Source organism: Nannobrachium achirus (assembly GCF_963921795.1).
Source record: "Nannobrachium achirus genome assembly, chromosome: 14".
NCBI classification, from domain to species: Eukaryota; Metazoa; Chordata; class Actinopteri; order Myctophiformes; family Myctophidae; genus Nannobrachium; species Nannobrachium achirus.
Window position 1 is genome coordinate 6072408 of NC_137821.1, and position 24840 is coordinate 6097247.

At 42.4% G+C, this 24840-nt stretch overlaps 2 protein-coding genes across 2 annotated transcripts; both read right to left on the reverse strand.

The window, feature by feature from the left end:
* Nucleotides 1–397: 397 nt before the first annotated feature.
* On the reverse strand, nt 398–24630 carry rwdd (RWD domain containing 4; the record flags this gene model as incomplete). Its single annotated transcript, XM_080742328.1, has 7 exons — nt 24460–24630; nt 20974–21054; nt 19281–19390; nt 18098–18245; nt 15882–15993; nt 6038–6087; nt 398–430 (listed from the first exon to the last, which is right to left on the reverse strand). The coding sequence occupies exons 1-7, from the start codon at nt 24481–24483 to the stop codon at nt 398–400; spliced, it is 558 nt and encodes a 185-aa protein (XP_080598454.1). The 5' UTR covers nt 24484–24630.
* On the reverse strand, nt 11239–13548 carry LOC308298574 (mRNA export factor GLE1-like; the record flags this gene model as incomplete). The annotated part of the gene is made up of 1 exon (XM_080742219.1): nt 11239–13548. One exon carries the CDS (start codon nt 13546–13548, stop codon nt 11239–11241), a length of 2310 nt encoding a protein of 769 aa, XP_080598345.1.
* Nucleotides 24631–24840: the final 210 nt, after the last annotated feature.

Sequence of the window (24840 nt, forward strand, 5' to 3'; positions counted from 1 at the left end):
TGTTGAGGGAGAAAACAATGCTGCACATTAAGTTAATCATCCGTTAGCCCCCAAAATCATTTCCCGACCCACAGGTTGAGAGACCACTGTTTTAACTATCAGTCATTTAGCTTGCCAGCCGGGGGGACCCTCAGAAACACCCCCTCAAGGACCACCCACCCCCCCTCGGGGTGTGTGAGTGCGGGACCCTCTCTTCGGGGGGCCCGTTGTGAGGGTCGTGAGCCGCAGGTTGAGAAGCGTTGGTTTGAAGGGGACAGCGGGAGCGCGGACTGGAGAGGTTGGTGGGGGTCTTTTTTTGGTTCATGGCGGGAGGGGGAGGGGGGGTGGGGGGTTCACTTCGAGTCCTCGGGGGAACGGCGACCGAACCTCCGCACTTCTTCTTCTTCTTCTCTTTGCCTTAGTTGTCATCTTTTCCTCCCGTTTTGCTCAACTAAAAAACAACGGAGAAGGAAGAGAAGGGGATTAGAGCTGAGCTCCAAGAGGTCTTCTAAATCCTGATGGTTTTCGGAAATGGTTTTCGATCATCGGTGGTGCTCAAACTTCTTTATGTCAAGGAATTATTGTATGTATTTGGCTGCGGACCGCCATCTCAAAATGTTTAGTTCCAGGGACCCAGAGAAAGAAACATTGGAGTTGTAATTGGCAGTGTATTTTTTTTCTTTTTTATATATAAGATCAATCTCAGAAAATCTGAATATTGTGTAAAAAAGCATTGCAGATGCCATAGCAGCCCAAATCATAACTACCTGTGGAAACTTCCCACTGGACTTCAAACAATCATTTCTCTATTATAAATCCTTGTTTTGAGTGGACTCCTGTAATATTGGAATATTTTGAAATATGGACTTTTGATATTCATGAGATGTATGCCATACAAGAAAAATCTACATTTTAACAAAAAAAGTTTTGGAATAATTCACTGCATAATGTATCTAGGGCTGTCACAATTATGACATAATTGTCTAATCGTGATTTTTGGACATAATCGTGATTATTTTTCATAATCGTCATTATTTTTCATAATCGTCATAATAGTTTCCATGTTGAAAAATGTTCATATATTTAAATATGGTCAAAAATAGTGGAAATAGCAGATCTACAAGCTCACAACAAGCTTGTAGATTGGCTATTTCCACTATCAATGTTCTTTTTTAAGTATAAAGTTGTCAAATATGTCAGTAATTATGTGTCATATCTACCATTTGCAACTTAAAAGCAGAAATGTAATTGTCAACGACAAAAACACAATTAAATCGTTAATCGCAATTATTTGAGTGACAAATAATCGTCATGTAAAATGTCATATCGTGACAGCCCTAAATGTATCTAGATTCTAGAATACATGAATGTTACAAGAATATTTACTTTTACAAAATATTCTAACTTTCTGAGATTGATCTATATATACAGTACCTTTTGCACAAATGTTCACGATTTAAAAAAAATAGCCGATCAACAAGCTCATAGCGCAGCACTTGGTGCCGAGCTATGAGCTTGTATATCTGCTATTTCTTAATAGCTAAAGTATAAAATAATGGTTAAAAGTGGTTCAAATCTTCCCAGGTCTAAATGGGTTACGGGAAAAATGCTGCTTTTTGGCCCAAATGACTGCAAAAGATTGAGGCTGTTTGTCTCCAAAAGCTTTATACTTTATGTATATATTATATAACATGAATAAAACAATGCAATGTGACATACATGTAGGTCTGTTTACACAATGATCCAACTGTACTGTATATACAGTATGTTCCCCATTTTTTTTCTCTTCTTTTTTTAAATATTTTGACAATTCCGTTGGCAAAGGTTTGTTTTCTCATGCCAATAAAGCCCCTTAGAATCAGTGTTGATTCCGTCGACTACCTTTTTTCACTAACGAAAACTAAATAAAAACGTTATGGTGACTAAAACTAAGTACCTAAGTAACTAAATACAATGACCATTTTAGGGGCAGTTCTCCATTCGTGGATTACAACGCTGCGAGCTTGTAGATCTGCTTTTTTTTTTAAAGCGAACATTTGTAAAAAAAAAAAAGAAATTTGCTTCTGTGTCCCTGTTGCATAATATTTTGAGATGGGGTTCGGCGGCCAATTACATTCTCTGGGTCCTTGACACGAAAAGGTTTGAGAACCAATGACATAAAAACATTTTTTTTTTTATCTTTTTCAAAAACCTTAGAAGGATTTAGAAAACATTGGGGTCAAAATATTCAAAGAATGTTCACGATTTCTCAAAAATAGCAGATCTACAAGCTCACAGCGCTGCACTCGGTGCCACGCTGTGAGCTTGTAGATCTGCTATTTTTCAATAGTTAAGTCTATGACTAAAACAAAATCTGCTTTGTAGTGAATTGTGTATTATTTTAACGCCAACATGCTATCCTATCCCACTATAGAATAAGCCTATTACATCCAACATGCTATCCTATCCCACTATAGACCAATTATTTGTTTACAAACATTGAGACTGAATGCACAGGTGACTGTATCATGTAATCAATAGACCGTTTGTCAGCCTTCTGATTGGTCCCTGAGACTCCCTGACTGGCCAACCAGAAAAAAACATTCACTTTTTGCTATCGGGGGTGGAGTTTGTGCAGTGGAGAATGTTGCTTCAGCCTTTCAAAAACTGTCCGCAGTGCGCGACACGGAGATCGGCCGGTACGGTGATAGCGACGGCAAGCGTCAAGCGATCTCGCTCATCATAACGAATAAGCTTCAACAAACTAGTTCACATGTACCTTATCAATGGTCTAAGAGTCACGATTGGGTACATATAATTTAAATGGGCAGAATTACGAAAAGCCAGCCTATTATGTGAGGAGAAACATTCTCTCTGTCCTCTTCCTAGTACCCAAGATGCAATGCGCTTCTCTTTCTATCTCTTATCCAGAGGATTAAACTAATTAAAACATTTATTTTTCGGGGGAAAACTACTGTTTTGCTATGTAATTACTGTACCTTTTTCTTCCCTTTTTATTAATATCACGTAGATGTGTTTTTTGTGGTACTTTATATAGCTGTAATGAGGCTATGAAGGGGAAAAAAATCGCATCCACTACCACTATAAAAGAATCTGCAAAGAGGATTCTGTCCCACTGGGATTAAACAAATTAAAACATATATTTTCGGGTAAATCCCCTGTTTTGCAATGTAACTACTGTACCTTTGTCTTCCCTTTTTATTAATATCACCTAGGTGTTTTTCCTTTGGTACTTTATATAGCTGTAATGAGGCTATGAAGGGAAAAAAAATCCCATCCACTTCCACTATAAAAACAATCTGCCCAGGGTTAATGTCCCATCATAGTAACAGGGCAGAATGGGGCGGGATTTGCAAAAGGGTTTATTCCCAACAGATCCCCAAACCTGTTGCTTTGGGGTGCACTGGTTATTCAACCTCCTCTTGTGTGCTAGTGAGGTGCTCCCATGGGAGCGCCCTTATCGAGACATATATACTTCATTGCGCAACGGTGTTCCACGTCAAGAGTAGCTGATATACAAGCTCACATCGCGTCACCAATGCAACCCTTCTGAGCTTGGAGGTCTGCGGCTCTGCGCGCGACACCGTCGCAGGACGGAGCATAATTAGGCTTCATGGACTGCAGCTGGGCGAGCAGTAGACGCTCTGGTGATCCAGTGGATCGGGTGGGTGATCATGAGCGCTCCCTCTGTTCTGATGACGGTGAATAGAGGTGGGGTTTGAAGGACAACTGTTTTTAATCGCTATTATTGTTTACAATCAACAGAAACTAAGGATTATATATTTCAAGAGTGAGAATTTACAGTAAAAATCCTAAGCATTCTTCCTCCACACTGGGAGAAAAACGGCATCTGAAAGTTTGATGGAATGCATTTTTAAACACGAGTGCCATCCATTGCATCCTATGAACGGTGGGGTTCATTTGGTGCCGACCGGCGTGCGCATACTGGTTTATATCAGTGTGACGTGGACCATTAAGGCGTCTATAGAATAAGCCTATTACATCCAACATGCTATCCTATCCCACTATAGAATAAGCCTATTACATCCAACATGCTATCCTATCCCACTATAGAATAAGCCTATTACATCCAACATGCTATCCTATCCCACTATAGAATAAGCCTATTACATCCAACATGCTATCCTATCCCACTATAGAATAAGCCTATTACATCCAACATGCTATCCTATCCCACTATAGAATAAGCCTATTACATCCAACATGCTATCCTATCCCACTATAGAATAAGCCTATTACATCCAACATGCTATCCTATCCCACTATAGAATAAGCCTATTACATCCAACATGCTATCCTATCCCACTATAGAATAAGCCTATTACATCCAACATGCTATCCTATCCCACTATAGAATAAGCCTATTACATCCAACATGCTATCCTATCCCACTATAGAATAAGCCTATTACATCCAACATGCTATCCTATCCCACTATAGAATAAGCCTATTACATCCAACATGCTATCCTATCCCACTATAGAATAAGCCTATTACATCCAACATGCTATCCTATCCCACTATAGAATAAGCCTATTACATCCAACATGCTATCCTATCCCACTATAGAATAAGCCTATTACATCCAACATGCTATCCTATCCCACTATAGAATAAGCCTATTACATCCAACATGCTATCCTATCCCACTATAGAATAAGCCTATTACATCCAACATGCTATCCTATCCCACTATAGAATAAGCCTATTACATCCAACATGCTATCCTATCCCACTATAGAATAAGCCTATTACATCCAACATGCTATCCTATCCCACTATAGAATAAGCCTATTACATCCAACATGCTATCCTATCCCACTATAGAATAAGCCTATTACATCCAACATGCTATCCTATCCCACTATAGAATAAGCCTATTACATCCAACATGCTATCCTATCCCACTATAGAATAAGCCTATTACATCCAACATGCTATCCTATCCCACTATAGAATAAGCCTATTACATCCAACATGCTATCCTATCCCACTATAGAATAAGCCTATTACATCCAGTATTTGTCATCTTGGCACCACTGGAAAAGATGCTCTCAACCATCAGTGTTTTTTTTTCCAGAGAATTAAATTAAAGTTGATTGACTTACGTGCTGGACAGCCATGAAGAGTTGTTGGAGAGAGAGAGAGAGAGAGAGAGAGAGAGAGAGAGAGAGAGAATCAAGGACATTTAATGCACTTCTCAACGACCTTACAGGTTTAAAGGACTAATCTATTGCATGGAGACTTGAGTTCAATAATATATATATATATATTTTTTGTATTTGTCGTATTCCTAAGACAAAAATGTGATTTTAGTAAATTTACCCCCATTGATTCCGGATGGGGACCCAAATGCATGGCCCTGGATGGGGACCCAAATGCATGGCAGTGAATGGGGAAACCGACAAAAATATATATATATTTTTGTCAAAAAAACAGTATTGAACTCAAGTCTCTATGGCGTAAGTAATCAATAGAAGAAGAGTCATTTTGGGGGTGAACTACTCCTTTAAGCAAAGGCTAAAATGTAATCTAGACAGCATTTCTACATACAGACTGATGCCAAATGACTTGGCACTCTATCTATCACACATCAAAGCTACAGTGTGTAGGGTGGTATAGCAGGGTTTTCCCAAACTGGTTTGACTCAGGTTCACCCTGTAAAAAACCTTTTCATCCAGGGCAGCCTAAATTATTTATAGTTATTTATTAGAATCTTACATCATTACGCTACGGAACTATACACATCTTTCCATAGAACTGACCGAAAAGAACTTACTAAGCACTTGAACCCCCAGCATTACAAATATGGTTCCCCAAAAATAGCAGATCTACAAGCTCAAAAAGTGTCGTGAGCTTGTTCCTGGTCTATTTCTATGCATTTGATGCATTACCTTGTGCTGTCTTGCCTATTGTATATCGCTCCGGATTAAGAGCGTCTGCTCGATGCCTAAATTGGGAAACTTCTTGAAATGAGCTTCATGTCTGCCACCTTGTGGGGGAAAAAGGGAAGTGCAGGAACAAGAAGACACCATACCTTGACCACGTCCACCCAGTCCCATCCTCTGGGGAGCTCCCCTTTGTTGTCTGAAAGCACAGATGAATACATGAATACCTGAATACCTGAATACATGAATACATGAATACCATGAATACATGAATACCATGAATACCTGAATACATGAATACCTGAATACCTGAATACATGAATACCTGAATACATGATGAATACATGAATACATGAATACATGAATACATGAATACCATGAATACATGAATACATGAATACATGAATACCTGAATACATGAATACCTGAATACATGAACACATGAATACCTGAATACCTGAATACATGAATACATGAATACATGATGAATACATGAATACATGAATACCTGAATACATGAATACATGATGAATACATGAACACATGAATACATGAATACATGAATACATGATGAATACATGAATACATGAATACATGATGAATACATGAATACATGATGAATACATGAATACATGAATACCATGTATACATGAATACATGATGAATACATGAATACATGAATACATGAATACATGATGAATACATGAACACATGAATACATGAATACATGAATACATGATGAATACATGAATACATGAATACATGATGAATACATGAATACATGATGAATACATGAATACATGAATACATGAATACATGATGAATACATGAATACCTGAATACATGAATACATGAATACCTGAATACATGAATACATGAATACATGAACACATGAATACATGATGAATACATGAATACATGAACACATGAATACATGAATACATGATGAATACATGAATACCTGAATACATGAATACATGAATACATGAATACCTGAATACATGAATACATGATGAATACATGAATACCTGAATACCTGAATACATGAATACATGAATACATGAACACATGAATACATGAATACATGATGAATACATGAATACATGAACACATGAATACATGAATACATGATGAATACATGAATACATGAATACATGAATACATGAATACATGAACACATGAGTAACATGAATACATGAACACATGAATACATGAATACATGATGAATACATGAATACATGAATACATGAATACCTGAATACATGAATACATGAATACATGAATGCCTGAATACATGAATACATGAATACATGAATACATGATGAATACATGAATACATGAACACATGAATACATGAATACATGATGAATACATGAATACATGAATACATGAATACATGAATGCCTGAATACATGAATACATGAATAACTGAATACATGAATACATGAATACCTGAATACATGAATACATGAATACCTGAATACATGAATACCTGAATAACTGAATACATGAATACATGAATACCTGGGAGTTTTGCATCTCGCTTTTTCAAACGCACATCATTTGGACAACGAGCACTAAGAGTTGAGGAATTTTGTATAACACGGTTCTATTGTGAAAATAGCAGATCTATATGCTCACAATTTCTGCCTCTAATATTTGACAATTTGGCCCATGTTAACAAAATCAATAACCAAAGACATGATGCATAGCTATTTTTTTTCCAGGACCTTCCAGGACCCTTGATAAATTCCAAAACTTTTCCAGTACTGGAATTTTTTTTTTTCTAATTTCAAAATGTTTCCAGGAATTTCATGACCGTGGGAACCCTGTATTAAGTAAGCAAGAGGCAAACATTGTGAAAATAGCAGATCTACATGCTCACAACGCATGTTCTAAATCAATGGGAATCAATGGGAGTGGGAATCAATAGGAAATCAATTGGTGGAGCCTCACATGACAGTTAGCTTACTGTAGAATATAGTCATGTCAGCAACCACATCTTTTCTAGTTTTAGGTAGGCTACAAATGTAGGGCGTTTAGCCAATGAGGGAGCAGACGTGCAACCTGATATAAATAACAAATCGCAAGTTAGCACCAGAGTGCCAACACATTCCCACCCACACACACACCCACACACACACCCACACACCCACACACACACACACACACACACACACACACACACAGCACTCCTCACCCATCACAGTACTGGTAGTTGCATGCTTTACTGGCGCAGTAGGCCATATAAGGCCACAGTTGCACAAGAACAAGTTGGCACCTCGAAAGAGTGCAGTCTAGTTGCTTGTACTTTTTTTTAAGCGGTGAAAACCGCTTCCAATGAGTGGCTTTGTGTGTATCACGCCCATATATGGTCATTTCAGTCCAGAATGAACAGGCTTTTTCAAAAACAGAATGTCCGTTTAATTACCATATATGGTGATCTCAGTCCAGAATGAACAGGGTTTTTCAAAAACACAATGTATGTCACCTTATGTCCATATATGGTCACTCCAGTCCAGAATGAATAGGTTTTTTCTGTCCCGTACGTCCAGAATATCAGTCCAGAATGAATAGGCTTTTTAAAAAAGTCCCATGTCCATATATGGCCATTTCAGTTCAGAATGAACAGGTTTTATCTGTCCTGTACGTCCAGAATATGTGTGTAGTGTCCCTCCCGGTCTGATGAATGGATACTTTGAGGATTGGTCAAGCTTCACATGATGAATTTGGCCCACCATTCTTTATATATTCATTCAGAATATATAAAGAATGTAGAATTCAGAATATATAAAGAATGAATAGATCACAGAGTCCATAACTGTATAGATGTATAGATCACAGAGTTCATAACTCTAGAACACATAGAATAAAGGTTCACCGCTTCACTTCGAACCGAGGTTTGATTTTTTTTTTAAATGTATAGGATTTTCAAGTATGAAGAAATACAACCAAAATTGGTGTTGGATGAACCCAGATACAGGACGATCGATTGGCTGTTGGACCTTTACCGCTAAAAGGTCTCTTCTCTCCTGCCTTCTAAATGTCTGCTGTTTACGTTACCTCGTCCTTCCTTTTGAAGGACATGATTGTGGTTTGGGTCCATTCACTTACTATACAGGAAAAAAAGACCCCCCAAATAATCTTCTTTCAGTAGCATGTGAGGGGTCTAACTAGGGATTTTTCATGATTCAGAATCCATTGCAAGCATTTATTTTGCACGAAAAACATTTATTGGGCAAGAAATAGACCCCACATAACTGTTAAAAAGTGATGACTCATCAATAAACCATCGTTTTGTAAGTGAATGGACCCAAACTCGAACCCCCTGAATTTACCTTGATCCACTAAATATATCATTCGCAACTTTTAAGATGTTATTTGGATGACCAAAAGGATCATAGAAAACCCTGAATGATTACTATTGCAATTTCTTTTGGGTTGGGCCTTTTTTTTTGGCTTAGATTGACTGGCCTACTAACCCAGATAATGAACAGCATATCCATGCATGCACACAGCACAGTACACATGGAATAAAGACATGAAATGGCTTATTTTCATTTTCCAACAGTGTTTTTATTGAAATAACCACACCTGGTTACAGATGGACTGCTTTTTTGCATGTGCTACGTGCATGCATAGTGTGTCTGTTAGTTAATTTGACACGTGCACAAATACCTCATTTCAAACAGTCTTTGTCGATATGTATACCTTGCATGTTGATACCTCGGGATCGATACATTTTCCGATATATTGCCCAGCCTTAATTGAAATCGTATTTAAACCATTCAAAGCTTTATATTTTGAAATGGATTTTTTAACCTTACAGGGAGCCAGTGTAAGGATTTAAGAACTGCAGTAATGAGCTCCACTTTCGTGGTATTAGTAAATATATATTAGATAGAAATACTGTGTGGGCTCGCATGTAACACCATGTATGGGCACAAAGATCTACCCTTTGGCTGCACCTCATTGGCTAAGGGCCCTGCCATTGTACTGTCAAGGAGAACTTGACTGATAGATAAATAATGAAGAGGACACATACGCATGCTCGCTTTCAGCGAACCCACAATTAGTGACAGGGTTCCCACGCATTTTTACCAAATAATTTCCAAAACTTTTCCAGAATATATAACCCAATTTCCGGGCTATATAACAATAATTCAGCTCAATAACAAGTCGCTTACTCCTATGCGCAATGCCCAAAGACAGGTAGTGTATGCCAGTGGTTCTCAACCTTTTCAGGCTGTGACCCCCAAAATAATCATGTTTTAACTGGGGACCCCCCACCCTGACGAGCACTAAGAGTTGAGGAATTTTGTATGACACGGTTTTATTGTGAAAATAGCAGATCTACATGCTCACAACGCCTCGCAACGGCAATTTTCAAAATTTCTGCCTCTAATGTTTGACATTTTGGCCCATGTTTAATTTGTCATTTCAGAGGTATTAACAAAATCAATAACCAAAGACAATGCATAGCTATTTTTTCCAGGACCTTCCAGGACCCTTGATCAATTCCCAAACTTCTCCAGTACTGGAAAAATATTTTTCTAATTTCAAAATATTTCCAGGAATTTCATGACCGTGGGAACCCTGTAGTGAGTCGAGCAGCAGTGGTCCTGAATCAACTGCAGTTGTCTGTTTTCTTTTTTTTTAGGGAGACCAGTAACACCAGCCACCGTTACATTAGTACCGGTAAGTCTACTGCGAAGACACAATTCTTTTTACATAGACTTTTAACCCGTGCTGTGCTTTTGAGGTGACAGTAGGCTGACTTTGTGATGGCGTTAAAGTGGCTGTTAGGTCTGACAACTTAAAGGAGAGAACACGCCCCCTGCGTCCCCCGGCGGGAATCGGGACCCAGGACCTTCTAGCTGTGTAAGATCACATCGATAACAGTAATCAGGCGGCAGTGGCTCAGGGGTAGAGAAACCGTCATTAGAACACGGAGGGTTCCCAAAACTAATGTTTAGTGATTAAAAAGTGATGAGTCATCACTTTTCACAGTTTTGTGGGGGATATTTTAGCCCAAGGAATGTTTTTTGTCCAAAACAAATGCTTGCAATGGCTTCAGGATTATGAAAAACTCCTAGTTTGATCCCTCATATGCTACTTAAACCAGATTTTTTTTTTTTTTTGCTTTTTCCCCCCTGTATAGTAAAGTGAATTAATGGGACACCAACTCTAGCGGCTGATAACACCAATTATCTGTGTCTCAGAAAGGGCCATTATACCAACATATAATCTACAGATACAGAGCTTTTCAAAAATGCATGGCAACCTTTGCCACCTTTTGGAGAGCGACATCTCGTATGGCCCATGGACTAGTAGCACCATTTACACTTAATCATGACTTCCAGAAGGCCGAGCTAAGCTGGCCTTTGGGCAGTACCATACGCCTGCTCGCGAGCGCCGCCTCCACCAGCTCCCGGAGCCTGGCGACGGGCGCCGCCTGGCCCGCGCCGCCGCCACCACCCCGCGCCACCGCCTCCACCCGGGGCAGGAAGTCGTCCCTGAGCAGCTGCATGAGCTTCCAGAACTGGCCCTGGTACTGCCGGGCCAGCGCGTGGCCGCACACCTCCAGGAAGTCGAACAGCAGCGTGGCCGTGACGTCAGCCAGCGGCTCGCCGTTGAGCGTCTGCGCCAGCCAGCGCCAGGCGTGGTTCAGGCCGTGCGGGTGAGGGGCCGCGGCGGGGGCGAAGGGGCCTCCCCTCTGCTGCATGACGGCGGCGTACAGACGCATCATCCCAGACATCCTCTTCAGGAAGGCGTCCTGGCCCTCGTCGCGGTCCATGCGGTAGCCCAGGAGCCTCCGGCGCTCCTCGGCCGAGGTGGCGTCGGTGGCCGCGGGCACTATGGGCACGGCGTACGGGCACCTCTTGTGCAGGTGGGCGAGGAAGAGCTCCCCCACCCTGGGGTGCGTCTCCCAGAGGCCCAGGGCCACGGCGGCGATGGGGAAGGCGGCCTCGTGGTGCGACGCCACCTCCACCTCCCCTTGGCTCACCAGCTTCTCCGCCAGCTTGTAGGCCACGTACTCCGGCCCCCCGGGGTGCTGCGAGGCGGAGAAGGAGGCGCCCGTGGCCACGGCCCCGCCGCGCAGCAGCTCGCTCAGCCTGCCGTGGATCTCGCGGAGCCGCGAGCCCGACTCGCAGGAGATCTGACTGACCGGGATGGTGGCCGCCTTTTGGAGCTCCCTCCTCAGCGTCTTGGTCTGCAGGTCCTGGGGTTCGTTCAGGTCCTGGAAGGAGCGTGCGCAGCGGGCCGCGGCGTCCTGAAGCTCACGGTACCACCTCAGGGTGCCGTCTTCGGCCTGGGCCTGCTGTAGGTCTCCGGCCCGCGCTGCTTCTTCCTCCGTGGCGATAACGCACACCTTTTTCTTCCTCTTCTGCTCCTGCTCTGCCTGCTTCCGCCACCGCGCCTCCTCTTCCTCCTTCCTCTTCGTCTCCCCGGCCTCCTGCGTCATCCTGACGAGGCCCCGCATCTCCTGCCGGGCCAGTGTTGCCGTCGTCACCTCATTCTCGGAGGGGAACTCGCCGGCATCGGTCGCGCGGCGCAGCGCCTCGGACACCTGGGAGCAGAGCTGCTCGCCGCTGGTGCCGTGGGACGGAACGTCGGCGGCCGTTTTTGGTTCTACGAGCCGGTTGAGTTGCAGGATCTCTTCCTGGATGACCTCGAGTCTCCGCAACCTCTCTCTGCCCTTCTCGTCCGCCTGCCTCCGCCTCTCCGCATCGGCCTCCTCCTGCAGGCGCTGCTCCGCCTCCCGCTGGCGGTGTTCGATCCTGAGTTTCTGCTCTTCCATCAGCTTGTTGTGGCGGCCGACGGCGCTCTCTTCCTCCGCTTCTCTTTTGTCTTGCGGCGCGTCCATCTCGCTCTGCCGCTCCTGGCACCGCTTCAGCTCCCGCAGTTCCTCGAAGCGCTTGAGCTGCTCCGCCGCGTCGTCCGCCGCCGAGGCCGACAGCTGCCGCTGCGTCTCCTGCCTCAGATCGAGCTCGGCGCGTGCCGCGACCCGCCGCTTCTCTTCGCAAACGCGGAGGCGGCCCGCCGCTCGCGTCGCCTTGGGAGACAACAGGGAAAGGACGTCTCTCCGCTGGACGGAACCGAGAGCCTCTCCTGGAGCATTCTTCCCGACACCGTCGTGGTCTTCGGTCTTTGTGGAAGGGGTCACGAGTGAAGTCGAAAAGCCATTTTCTTGAGGGGTGGTAGACGATAACGAGCTCACGGAGAGCGGAGACAGGACCGAGTTGCGAGAGACCGATCCGAGGGAGCAGGACTTCTGGCGAGATCGGGGGCCGAGTCGGCTCAGGACAAGCCGGGAGAGGGGAAACAAACCGGGGGCGTCGTCGTAACCCGCCAAAACGTCCTCGCCCCTTTCCAGCCAGCCCGCGTCATACTTGAGTCGTCCTTTTGACGAGCCTCTCAAGGCGTCCAGCGTTGGCATATCCTGCCTCGGAGGCGGCAGAGGAGCGGCTGGCACGGGGCCGCGCCCGCCGTCCGTCCGGTGGGCGGAAATGTCCTCACCCCTTTCGGGCTCTTCTGTGTTATTATATCTGAGTTTTCCTTCCGGGGAGATTCTCAAGGCCTCCGTCTTCCACCTTAAGTGGTCCTTAGGGAAGGCGGCATCCTCTTGATATTGGCATCTTGTTAATAGCTGTCCCATTATTTTAAGTTAACAATAATAAAGGATCAAATGACCGTGTCCATTTGTTACAAAATGTAACCAAACCAACCGAATGGACCCCGTTAGATTTGTACAAGCTGCTAAAAGAAAAAAATGTCGGGGAATTCAATTCCCAGCACTCACGAGGTGAGGAGAACAATAATGCATTGTGGCGTTGAACCGCGTTCCTGTCATTCTCTACGAAATGCTGACATCACAGTACTTGTCAGTACGTCATCACATGACCACATGGGGTGGCAACACAGCCAATCAGAAGCTGTCGGGTAAGGCGGAGGCTTCTGGTTGGCTGCGTTGCCCACCCCATGTGGTCATGTGATCCAAGATGGCCGTGGTTTGAATATGGTCAATGACTTGAAAAAGCACGTATGACATCACGTCGCGATGATGTCATACTTCAACATTATTATTTTTTGAAGCGGTGAAAACCGCTTCCAATGAATGGCTTTGTGTGTATCACGCCCATATATGGTCATTTCAGTCCAGAATGAACAGGCTTTTTCAAAAACAGAATGTCCGTTTAATTACCATATATGGTGATCTCAGTCCAGAATTAACAGGGTTTTTCAAAAACACAAAGTATGTTACCTTATGTCCATATATGGTCACTCCAGGCCAGAATGAACAGGTTTTTCCTGTCCCACAGAATGTCCGTTTAATTACCATATATGGTGATCTCAGTCCAGAATGAACAGGGTTTTTCAAAAACACAAAGTAAGTTACCTTATGTCCATATATGGTCACTCCAGGCCAGAATGAACAGGTTTTTCCTGTCCCGTACGTGTAAAATATCAGTCCAGAATGAATAGGCTTTTTCAAAAAGCAAAATGTCGATGTCCCTCCCGGTTAGATGAATGGATACTTTGAGGATTGGTCAAGCTTCACATGATAATTTGGCCTTCAGGGTTTAAAATATGTAGTAAGCCACAAATACATTCAGAATAGAGGTTTTATCTGTCCACCGCTTCACTTCGAACCGAGGTTTGATTTTTTTCTTTTAGCGGTGCTAACCGCTCCTATGTCTGGCTTTGTGTGTATGTATGAGTGTCCGTACAAGCACGTAACTCCATGTATGGAGATAAGCGACATCACGGACAGAACGGCCCATACAAGGAGATATGCACGTGTGTCGCGTTTGAGAAATTTTCTCTCAATTCAGAATTCCCAAAGACCCTTTTTGAGCGGTGCAAACGGTTCCTAACGTGTATGGGTGTGATTTTTAGATTGTCTCAAATAAGGACTGTGTTCTAAAACTAAAGGTTCTACACCATGCATTTAAAAATAATTTAAATAACATTGTTTGTGTCCCAAAAACATTTTTCAAAAGGTTTGAGGCTAAATTACCACTCCTGAATACAGAGCCCCTGTCATTTCTGCCTGGCTTTCAGAGCATTTTCAGCTGCAGTACCACCTTGTCCTGAGTGGGAGGACTGCACTATTGAGCCAGTTTTGGCCACACACTTCTCCCCACCTCCAGCTCAGCAGGCCTGCCCACCCCTCCCCAACCCTCTCCCAGCTCCTCCTGCCTCCTTCTCAGGCCTGCCCTCCCCTCCCCAACCCCCACTCACAGCACAGCAGTAGCAGTAGGTCCCGATTGTGACGTCGCAATCGGACCTAAAATCAGACAGCCCGTTCTGAGACCTGCTCACATAGATCTGCCCATAAACTGAGAAAGACACAATGGTCAGAAATAGGACTTTGTGAGGATAGAACGTGCTGGTGGGACACCCAAAAAATACATAAAGATTGGCAAAATGAAAATTCATCCTGACACTAAGCGTGGAAAGGCTTACAATGGGAGTCAACGTAAGTGTCATTACTTTCTCTCTCTAGGGGTCTGGTTGTTTCCGCAACTCCTTAGTGAACAGAAAATAAATTGGTAATTTAGTTTTATCCAATCAGTAGACAGGCCTCGTATACAGTACACAGGATAAACAAGTGAAATTGGAAGTGTTTAGAAATGAGTAGGGATGGGACAATATGAAAGTTTACATATCACGATTATGGTTTGCTGATTATTGCTTGCTGCAGTCTTTGCAGACATCTTCAATCTGTCACTTAAGCAAGCGACTGTTCCGACCTGTCTCAAAGAAACACTATCATCCTATATCTACTATCAGAATCATAACGGCTTCCAAATAAAAAAATCTGTGTGAAAAAAGACCATGCTATGGCCGTGCAGACCAATGCAAACCTATGGGAGCGGAGCTATGATTGGGCCTTAGACGGGATACGGAAACCTAGATCCGGTCAAAACAGGAAATATGGGACGTCAAAGATTATGTTGTGTGGAAATGATGACACGCTTCATTCACCTGTTCTGCTGGTGATCTTCTTCTTCTGAGACTTGGACAGCTGTTCTTTCTTCTCCTTCTTCTTGCCTGCCGGGACGTTGCTGCTGGAGTTGTTGTTGTCAGAGATGGAGGTCTGTGGAGAGTAGAGCACAGGGGTTAAAGCCAAAAAGAATCACAAGACTGAAATTATTTTCAGACCATGTCCCAATATGTGATTTCTTGAAACATGCCATGTGCAGCGCACACATGTATATATAATTATATTATTATATTATTTGTATTTATTTTTCTCCTGAAGTTCTGAACTGCTTTCACTGAATGTATGTGTGCCAAAGATGCTTTATTTTATAGAAATATCTTCTGAAGTCCTGTTGTATTCTATTGCTTGGCTGGCCAATTCAAATACTCATATCTTGAAATTATAACTGCTTTTTAGTTTGGAGATCACTAGACTTTTTGACAACTTTGTCATTCACGCCGTGGCCATCGCTACACCTCCTCCTTATTTTATTTATTCCTGTTTTTGCAGATCTGCACTATCTCAGAAACAGACCCTATTTTATTTATTCATGTTTTTGCAGATCTGCACTGATCTCAGAAACAGACCCTATTTTATTTATTCATGTTTTTGCAGATCTGCACTGATCTCAGAAACAGACCCTATTTTATTTATTCATGTTTTTGCAGATCTGCACTGATCTCAGAAACAGACCCTATTTTATTTATTCATGTTTTTGCAGATCTGCACTGATCTCAGAAACAGACCCTATTTTATTTATTCATGTTTTTGCAGATCTGCACTGATCTCAGAAACAGACCCTATTTTATTTATTCATGTTTTTGCAGATCTGCACTGATCTCAGAAACAGACCCTATTTTATTTATTCATGTTTTTGCAGATCTGCACTGATCTCAGAAACAGACCCTATTTTATTTATTCATGTTTTTGCAGATCTGCACTGATCTCAGAAACAGACCCTATTTTATTTATTCATGTTTTTGCAGATCTGCACTGATCTCAGAAACAGACCCTATTTTATTTATTCATGTTTTTGCAGATCTGCACTGATCTCAGAAACAGACCCTATTTTATTTATTCATGTTTTTGCAGATCTGCACTGATCTCAGAAACAGACCCTATTTTATTTATTCATGTTTTTGCAGATCTGCACTGATCTCAGAAACAGACCCTATTTTATTTATTCATGTTTTTGCAGATCTGCACTGATCTCAGAAACAGACCCTATTTTATTTATTCATGTTTTTGCAGATCTGCACTGATCTCAGAAACAGACCCTATTTTATTTATTCATGTTTTTGCAGATCTGCACTGATCTCAGAAACAGACCCTATTTTATTTATTCATGTTTTTGCAGATCTGCACTGATCTCAGAAACAGACCCTATTTTATTTATTCATGTTTTTGCAGATCTGCACTGATCTCAGAAACAGACCCTATTTTATTTATTCATGTTTTTGCAGATCTGCACTGATCTCAGAAACAGACCCTATTTTATTTATTCATGTTTTTGCAGATCTGCACTGATCTCAGAAACAGACCCTATTTTATTTATTCATGTTTTTGCAGATCTGCACTGATCTCAGAAACAGACCCTATGGAATCCTCAAGACTGAAATCAGTCCCCGGTCACCGGGTCAGCAGGCTGGCCGAGCGCCCCACGTTCTATGACCCAGAAGGGCGGGGATACGAGCCGCTGAATCCCAGCGGCCAATAGCATTTGTTCACCCATCTCTGTGCCTGCCTCCCTGTGGGTCGGGACCCCCAGGCGGGTCCCCAAATTATTTTGGGGGGGGGGGGGTCCTTAGAAGATTAAAGTAATGTGAAACATTGTTTTGTCACTCAAAAGTAAACGGACCAACATAAAGTTTAAGTGTATAGAGGGTATCTGCACATTTCTAAAGTGACAATTTGAGGACTTTTTAATACCTCTAAAATGGCAAATTAAACATAGGTCAAATTGTCAAATATTAGAGGCAGAAATTGTGAAAATAGCAGATCTACATGCTCACAACGCCTCGCAACAATAGAACCGTGTCATACAAAATGAAAAGCCTCAACTCTTAGTGCTCGTCAGGGGTGGGGGGTCCCCAGTTAAAATATGATTATTTTGGGGGGTGTGGCCTGAAAAGGTTGAGAACCACTGCTATAGATCACATGCAGTACGTACCACGTTGGTGACAGGCTGGTGGTTCTATAGATCACATCCAGTACGTACCACGTTGGTGACAGGCTGGTGGTTTTCCATCAGGTCCAGCTGGTTCTCCTTGGCCCACTCAAACAGAGTGTACATCATGGCAGTGCCCAGGTTGCCCTCTGCCTGCTCTTCCAGCCGGGACAGGATCAGCTGCTTGGTCTCCGGGGCTCTGGAGGAGAGAACACACACGTAATCAATCAATCAATCGATAAGCCTGTCACGATTTTACATGACAATTAATTGTCACTCAAATAATTGGCGATTAACGATTTAATTGTGTTTTTGTCGTTGATAATTACATTTCTGTTTGGCTTTTAGGTTTTGAAGTTGTACATGGTAGATATGAGACATGACCTAAATATACAAAGAAATTACTGACATATTTGACAACTTACTATTAAAAAATAACTTTGATAGTGGAAATAGCCGATCTACAAGCTCAACGCGCCGCGATGCGACGCGTTGTGAGCTTGTAGATCTGCTATTTCCACTAATCGTGAATGTTTTCAACATTCACGATTATGACGATTATGACAAAAGAATTGCGATAATGTCAAATAATCATGATTAGACGATTATGTAATAATTGTGACAGCCATAAACACACACGTAATCAATCAATCAATCAATCAATCAATCAATCAATCAATCAACTTTATGTATGTAGACTCAGAGGTCCAGTAACACATTTAGACCTACGCTATGGGCTAATGTTGAGCTAATGTTTTGGGGCGAGCGTTCGACACAACTGCCCATCAAAATGACTTGGCCAATCACAGTGTGTCTTTTCCGGGTCTTGGCAAAACACATTTGTTTATCAGACTGTGGGTGGCTGGTGTGGGACAACCAAGGCATGGATGTGTGTACAATGACGAACTAAAAACAGATTCATGAAAAAGAAGAAAAAATTAAGAAGAAGAAGAAGAATCAATAAAGCAATAAATTGTTTAAGTAGTCAGGGGGAGGCACTTGCCCCTTTCAAACTTTCACCTGCCCGAAGGTTTTATTTACCTGCCGGGGGCAGGTGGGCAAGCCTTAGTGGCAATAGGCTTATTGGGCTCCACTCTATGCTATGAGGTCTGCTGGGGAAACTGGACAACGGGGGAATTTCTGCCTAATAGGCCCCCATGAACAGTCATTAAGCAGTAAAATGCAACAATACTGTATGTTTTTTAGTGCAGAGTTGTCCTTGTAAAACACTTACATTCTGTTGTTAAAGAAGGCGTCCAGGGACATCTGAGGCACAGATTCAGGATACGTCTCTGGCCAGGACACGTCCAGCATGAAGGCTCTGGAGTCTTCCAGCTCCCCTATCTGTTAACAGAACACTCACTGAGTCACTGCTAGAACTATCTGCAATCAGAACACTGAGTCACTGCTAGAACTATCTGCAACCAGAACACTGAGTCACTGCTAGAACTATCTGCAACCAGAACACTGAGTCAATGCAGGACACGTCCAGCATGAAGGCTCTGGAGTCTTCCAGCTCCCCTATCTGTTAACAGAACACTCAGAGTCACTGCTAGAACCTTGGTTCGTTCTTGTAAACCGTCTTGCGTTTCCACCAGAATTAACCATGATTGAACCAGAGGAACCAAGGATTTTGTGGTTCCTGTTCAGAACCAACTTTTACGGTTCGGAACCAACTTAGGTTCTCGGTGGAAAAGCTCACCTCTGGTTCATCCCATAGGCGGGAGAAAGAACCAGAACCGGTTCTTTGCCGGTGGAAAAGGCCCTACTGAGTCACTGCAAGAACACTCTCTTTTTGTAAAAGCCCACCCCACAAATGATGTGTTTGGGCCTCCTGGTGGCGCTATAAAAGGCATTATGTGGAAAAATTGCAGGGCAAAGGTTTTTCCTCGGCCTCTAGGGAGTGTGCCTACAACGTTTTATTTACACTGATTGGTGGTGTTTAAAGGGTGTACTCACTGTGTACTTTGCAATACAAACCCCAAAATCAATCCTCCAGTTCTAGGCAACACAGAATTTATTTCCTCACAACTTCTCTAAGGTATATTAATGACATGGTTCAATGTTGAAAATGTGTGGTTCTCTCCTTTAATGTGCAACATTGTTTTCTCACTCAACAGTAATCAAACCAACATAAAGTTTAAGTGTATAGAGGGTATATGCACATTTCTAAAGTGACAATTTAAGGACCTTTTAATATCTCTAAAATGACAAATTAAACATTGGCCAAATTGTTAAATATTTTCACAATAGAACTGTGTTATACAAAATGTAACGCCTCAACTCTTAATGCTCGTCAGGGTGGGGAGTCCCCAGTTAAAATATGATTGTTTTGGGGGTCGCGGCCTGAAAAGATAATATAAAATGTGCATTAACCCATTTAGGCCTAGGATTATTGACTGCTTTAACTATTGAAAAATAGCAGATATACAAGCTCACAGCGTGGTGCCTGTAGATCTGCTATTTTCTGAAAAATCTTGAAAATGTGTGCACATTTTTCAATATATATTTTTCAAAACAGACTTTTGTAACTCAAATCTCTGCTTCTGGGGGGTCCCTGGAACAACATATTTTGAGATGGGAGTCTGCGTCCAAATAAATATTTTTAAATACATTTTGGGGGTCCTTGACATGAAATGTTTTAGTACCACTGATTTAGAGGAAGGATTTAGAAGTCGGGTCAAAGATCGGGTCAAAGATATTCAAAGACTCATTTTCACGATTTTTCAAAAATAGCAGATCTACAAGCTTGCAGCGCGACACTCGGTGCCGCTCTGTGAGCTTGTATATCTGCTGTTTTTCAATAGTTAAGGCATAAAATAATGGTTAAAGTGGTCAAAATCTAACGCGACTCGGGCGCGTTCCAGGTATTTGAGAGTTACGTGATGATAAAGGTGTAATAGGTGATAAGGTGATGTCCTCCTCACCCTGAACTGAAAGGACACAGCGGTGATCTCCTTGAAACACTCGTCTCCCTCGTAGATGGAGCGTAGAGCCTCCAGCTCCATCTGAGACACACACGCACACGCACACGCACACACACACACACACACACACACAGAAAATGTTTATGTCCACATAAGCAGAAGTACAAGAATGCCTTGTACAAAGGACACAACCAATACCAGTGCAGTCAGATAATTAGGAAAACAGTCAGTTACAAAGTGCATGCAGGGCAGAACATTGTTACATACAATACTGTTGGCATACATGTCAAACACAGCAGACAACAGTCATGGGTAAAGGAAACAACGCCTCCTCACACACACACGCACGCACGCACGCACGCACGCACGCACGCACGCACGCACGCACGCACGCACGCACGCACACACGCACGCACGCACGCACGCAGGTACTAGCGATGGGACGACAATCATTATTATCGTTTATCGTGATACAAAACACTCACAATAATCGTATCGTGGAGATTTAAATTTATCGTGAAATTATCCTCCGTCATGGACTGGGATCAATTCACCTTTTATTTGATGAGCTGCATATCCGGTACCACTATAAAATTGGTCAAACGTACTTCATACAGTCTTTTTTTTTTCAGCCTACCAAATCAGATCTGTAGATCTGTTATTTTTGGTGAAGAGATATGCGGTGGAAGGAAAAAGAAGTACAGTGCAAATCAGGTCTGTTTTACTAAGCATAGAGAATCTAAGTGATTAAACTTACTAAAGTGATCAATTACAAATATTATCAAAGTATTCTGCGGCAACGCTGGAAATTCCCTCTCAAACAACATTTGTGTCAAATGTAGGCATTTAGGCAACGCTCTTAATCCAGAGCGACTTACAGTAAGTAAGGTAATACATCAATATCAATCCATCAAATGCATAGAAATAGTAATCTAAGTATATATAGCAGGGGTCTTCAATGTTTTCAGGCCAAGGACCCCTTAGTTGAGAGTGAAATGAGAGAGAGAGAGAGACATTTTCATAGATTCCGTATAGTTTCATCGTATCGGCATAAAAGTCACTCGTCCGGATATAAATTTGCAGTCATTCACAGTCATTTCTAAGTTTTTTATATTTATTTAATTTGACAAATAAATAAGAACCCCCTTGCCCCCCTCCACAGTCTGCATACAGCAAAAAGCTGCTAGGAGCGTCACAGAAAAGGTGAAACCAAGTGCCAGTACTTGTCCAACGGACAAGTACATTTTTAATGAACATGTCCATAAAGATGTGTTAGTTGTCCCAGATAACAGGACAAGCCTTAATCATGTCATGCCCTGATGTATAAGCTATAATTTCTTCAGTTATCACCTAATGCACAGTGTATATTCCCAGAAAAGGGGTGCTAAATGGATTTATATGGTAAGTCTTTCTCAAAGTGGATTCCAGAGACTCTGTGGGTTCCTTTAAGGGGGTCTAAATTGACTCATACAGGTCTGTAACTCTGACAGTGTACACACATGGAACCAAATGGACCCATGTGTGTAGTACACTGTCAGAGTTAAGGGGGAGACCTTGACATTTTGAGAAACACTGATATAGTTGGTGGTGGATAATAGCAGATCAAATCTAGCTGTTGTCAGCCTGTCTCTAGCCTACTATTAGCTCTGGTCCTCTGCTATCTAACCATCCACTGTGCCTGTGTCATGCCTGCGCACCCTCTTGACTGGTCGTAAAAATAACAACACTTTCGCCACTCACTCACCAGAACAAAGACGGTGAAAGCCTACTTTCCTTAGTGGCAACACTCGGAGCACCCCACCTCACGTCTAAAATACACCTTTTAGCCAGAAAAGACAATATTTCACCGGACATCTCTAATCAGCAGATCTTGTCAATAGAAATGTCCGTTGATCAGATTTTCTTTTCTGGACAAAAAGTGTATTTTAGACGTGAGGTGGGGGCTCAGAGTGTTGCCACTAAGGACAGCAGGCTTCCAGCTCCATAAAGCCGTCTTTGTTTTGGTGAGCAGCGAAACTGTATTTTATATTTTTACAACAGACGAGAAGGTGCGCAGGCTTTCTGCCGGCACAGCCTCTATCAGAGTCCAGGGTGAAGAGCTATTCACTTCACCGCGCTGTAGTTTTCTAGCTATCACCTAAAAATACATAACAAAGCCTAGGTGATAGCTAGGAAACTACAACACAGTGAAGTGAATAGCTCTTCACCCTGGACTCGGATAGAGGCTTTAGTGTTGGATAGTGACATATAAATACCACACGAAGCACATACTTCCCACAGATTACACACACCCAAAGTGAGTTTGAAAACATGACCAACGACAAAAAAAAAAAACTCCCATACCTACTGGAAGAAATACAACAATGTGCGAACACAGCAGCAAGATGTGTGAACTGTTGTGATAAAAGAAGGCTGGAGAATGGAATACAACAACCACCCTAAAGGCCCATTCCCACTGGGCCAGATAACAGATAAAGAAATCTCTTTTACAGATAAAAAAAAATATTTGCCACAGATATTTCTTTTATCTGTGGCAGATATTTTTTTTTTATCTGTATCTACCATCCACTTTGAATGGAAAAATATCTGGAGAAAGAGATTTTTTTTGTCTGTTATCTGGCCCAGTGGGAATGGACCCTAAGGACTGCACACTATGTAATGTCATCTAGATCTACTGCACGTACAGTATGAAACAGAGCTGATACCTTTAAATGCATTTCAAATCTGTTTTTTTTTTCTCTTATACTATTTAAATTGTATTGAGAAAAATAAACAATGCTGCTATAATGATGACACAATGTGACATTTATGTTTACACAATGCTGTACCCCCTAAAATTGTATATTATGTTCCCCATTTTCAGCTGTTTTTATGTTGGCAATGTACACGTATGTTTTCTCGCGCCAATAAAGCTCCTTTGAATTGAATTGACATAGCGTTTAAGGACAGGGGTCTTCAACGTTTTCAGGTCGAGGACCCCCTAGTTGAGAGAGAGATGAAGCAGGGACCCCCACAACCTGTTCATAGATTCCATAGTTTGACAGCACAATCATCAGTGTATTTTGGATTCATGTCGATTTGTGTTTTCAGATATTTAACCACGCTTTTACTTGAACCATCAATACTCAATAAACCTTTCACTCTGTACTTGGTCTGCTCTTTTCCCCCCTCTACACCAAAGCTCTTTTCGCCGAAAATAGCCGATCTACAAGCTGACAACAAAATGTGCTTGGCTAAAGTTCTCCCAATATTATGGGCACTAGGGTTCAAGTGGTTAATATAAACAAGGAGAAAAGAAAAGTTTCTATCACGGCCAGAATGTCTGAGGACCCCCTAGGCCTAGGGGTCCCGGACCCCCTGTTGAAGACCCCTGGTTTAGGAGAACTCCTGCTAACGCTATGGACCAGAGCTACCAGCCAACCGGTATTCAAGTAGTTTATTATTATTGGTGGTTTTTGTGTCAGTTTCTCCTCTTAAGAGTCTTACCTCCTGATCCTCGTTGGCTGTCATTGGTCCTGTGTTGTTGTGTTGTTGTGTCAGAGTGTCTAGGCGCTCATTGCGACTCAAAACGTTTAATTAATGATCCGTTAAGTTTAATTAAACCATCATAAATAATAACCAACGCGGCTCAACATCAAACACACAGCCTCCATGCCGTCACGCGCATGCGTAGTGGGTACTACCGGTCAACGCAACGGCACTTCCGCCGCATCCGGTTCAGCCAATCACAAGCTTCAAAAATGAGTGAGGGGCGGGGTTTTGCCTTAGCTCTCCCAGAGTGTATATAAGAGAGTTACGTCACTTACGTCGACTCCCATAGTAAGCGTGGAAAGCCTATTTACTCTATGGTGGGAAGCTTACGCATGC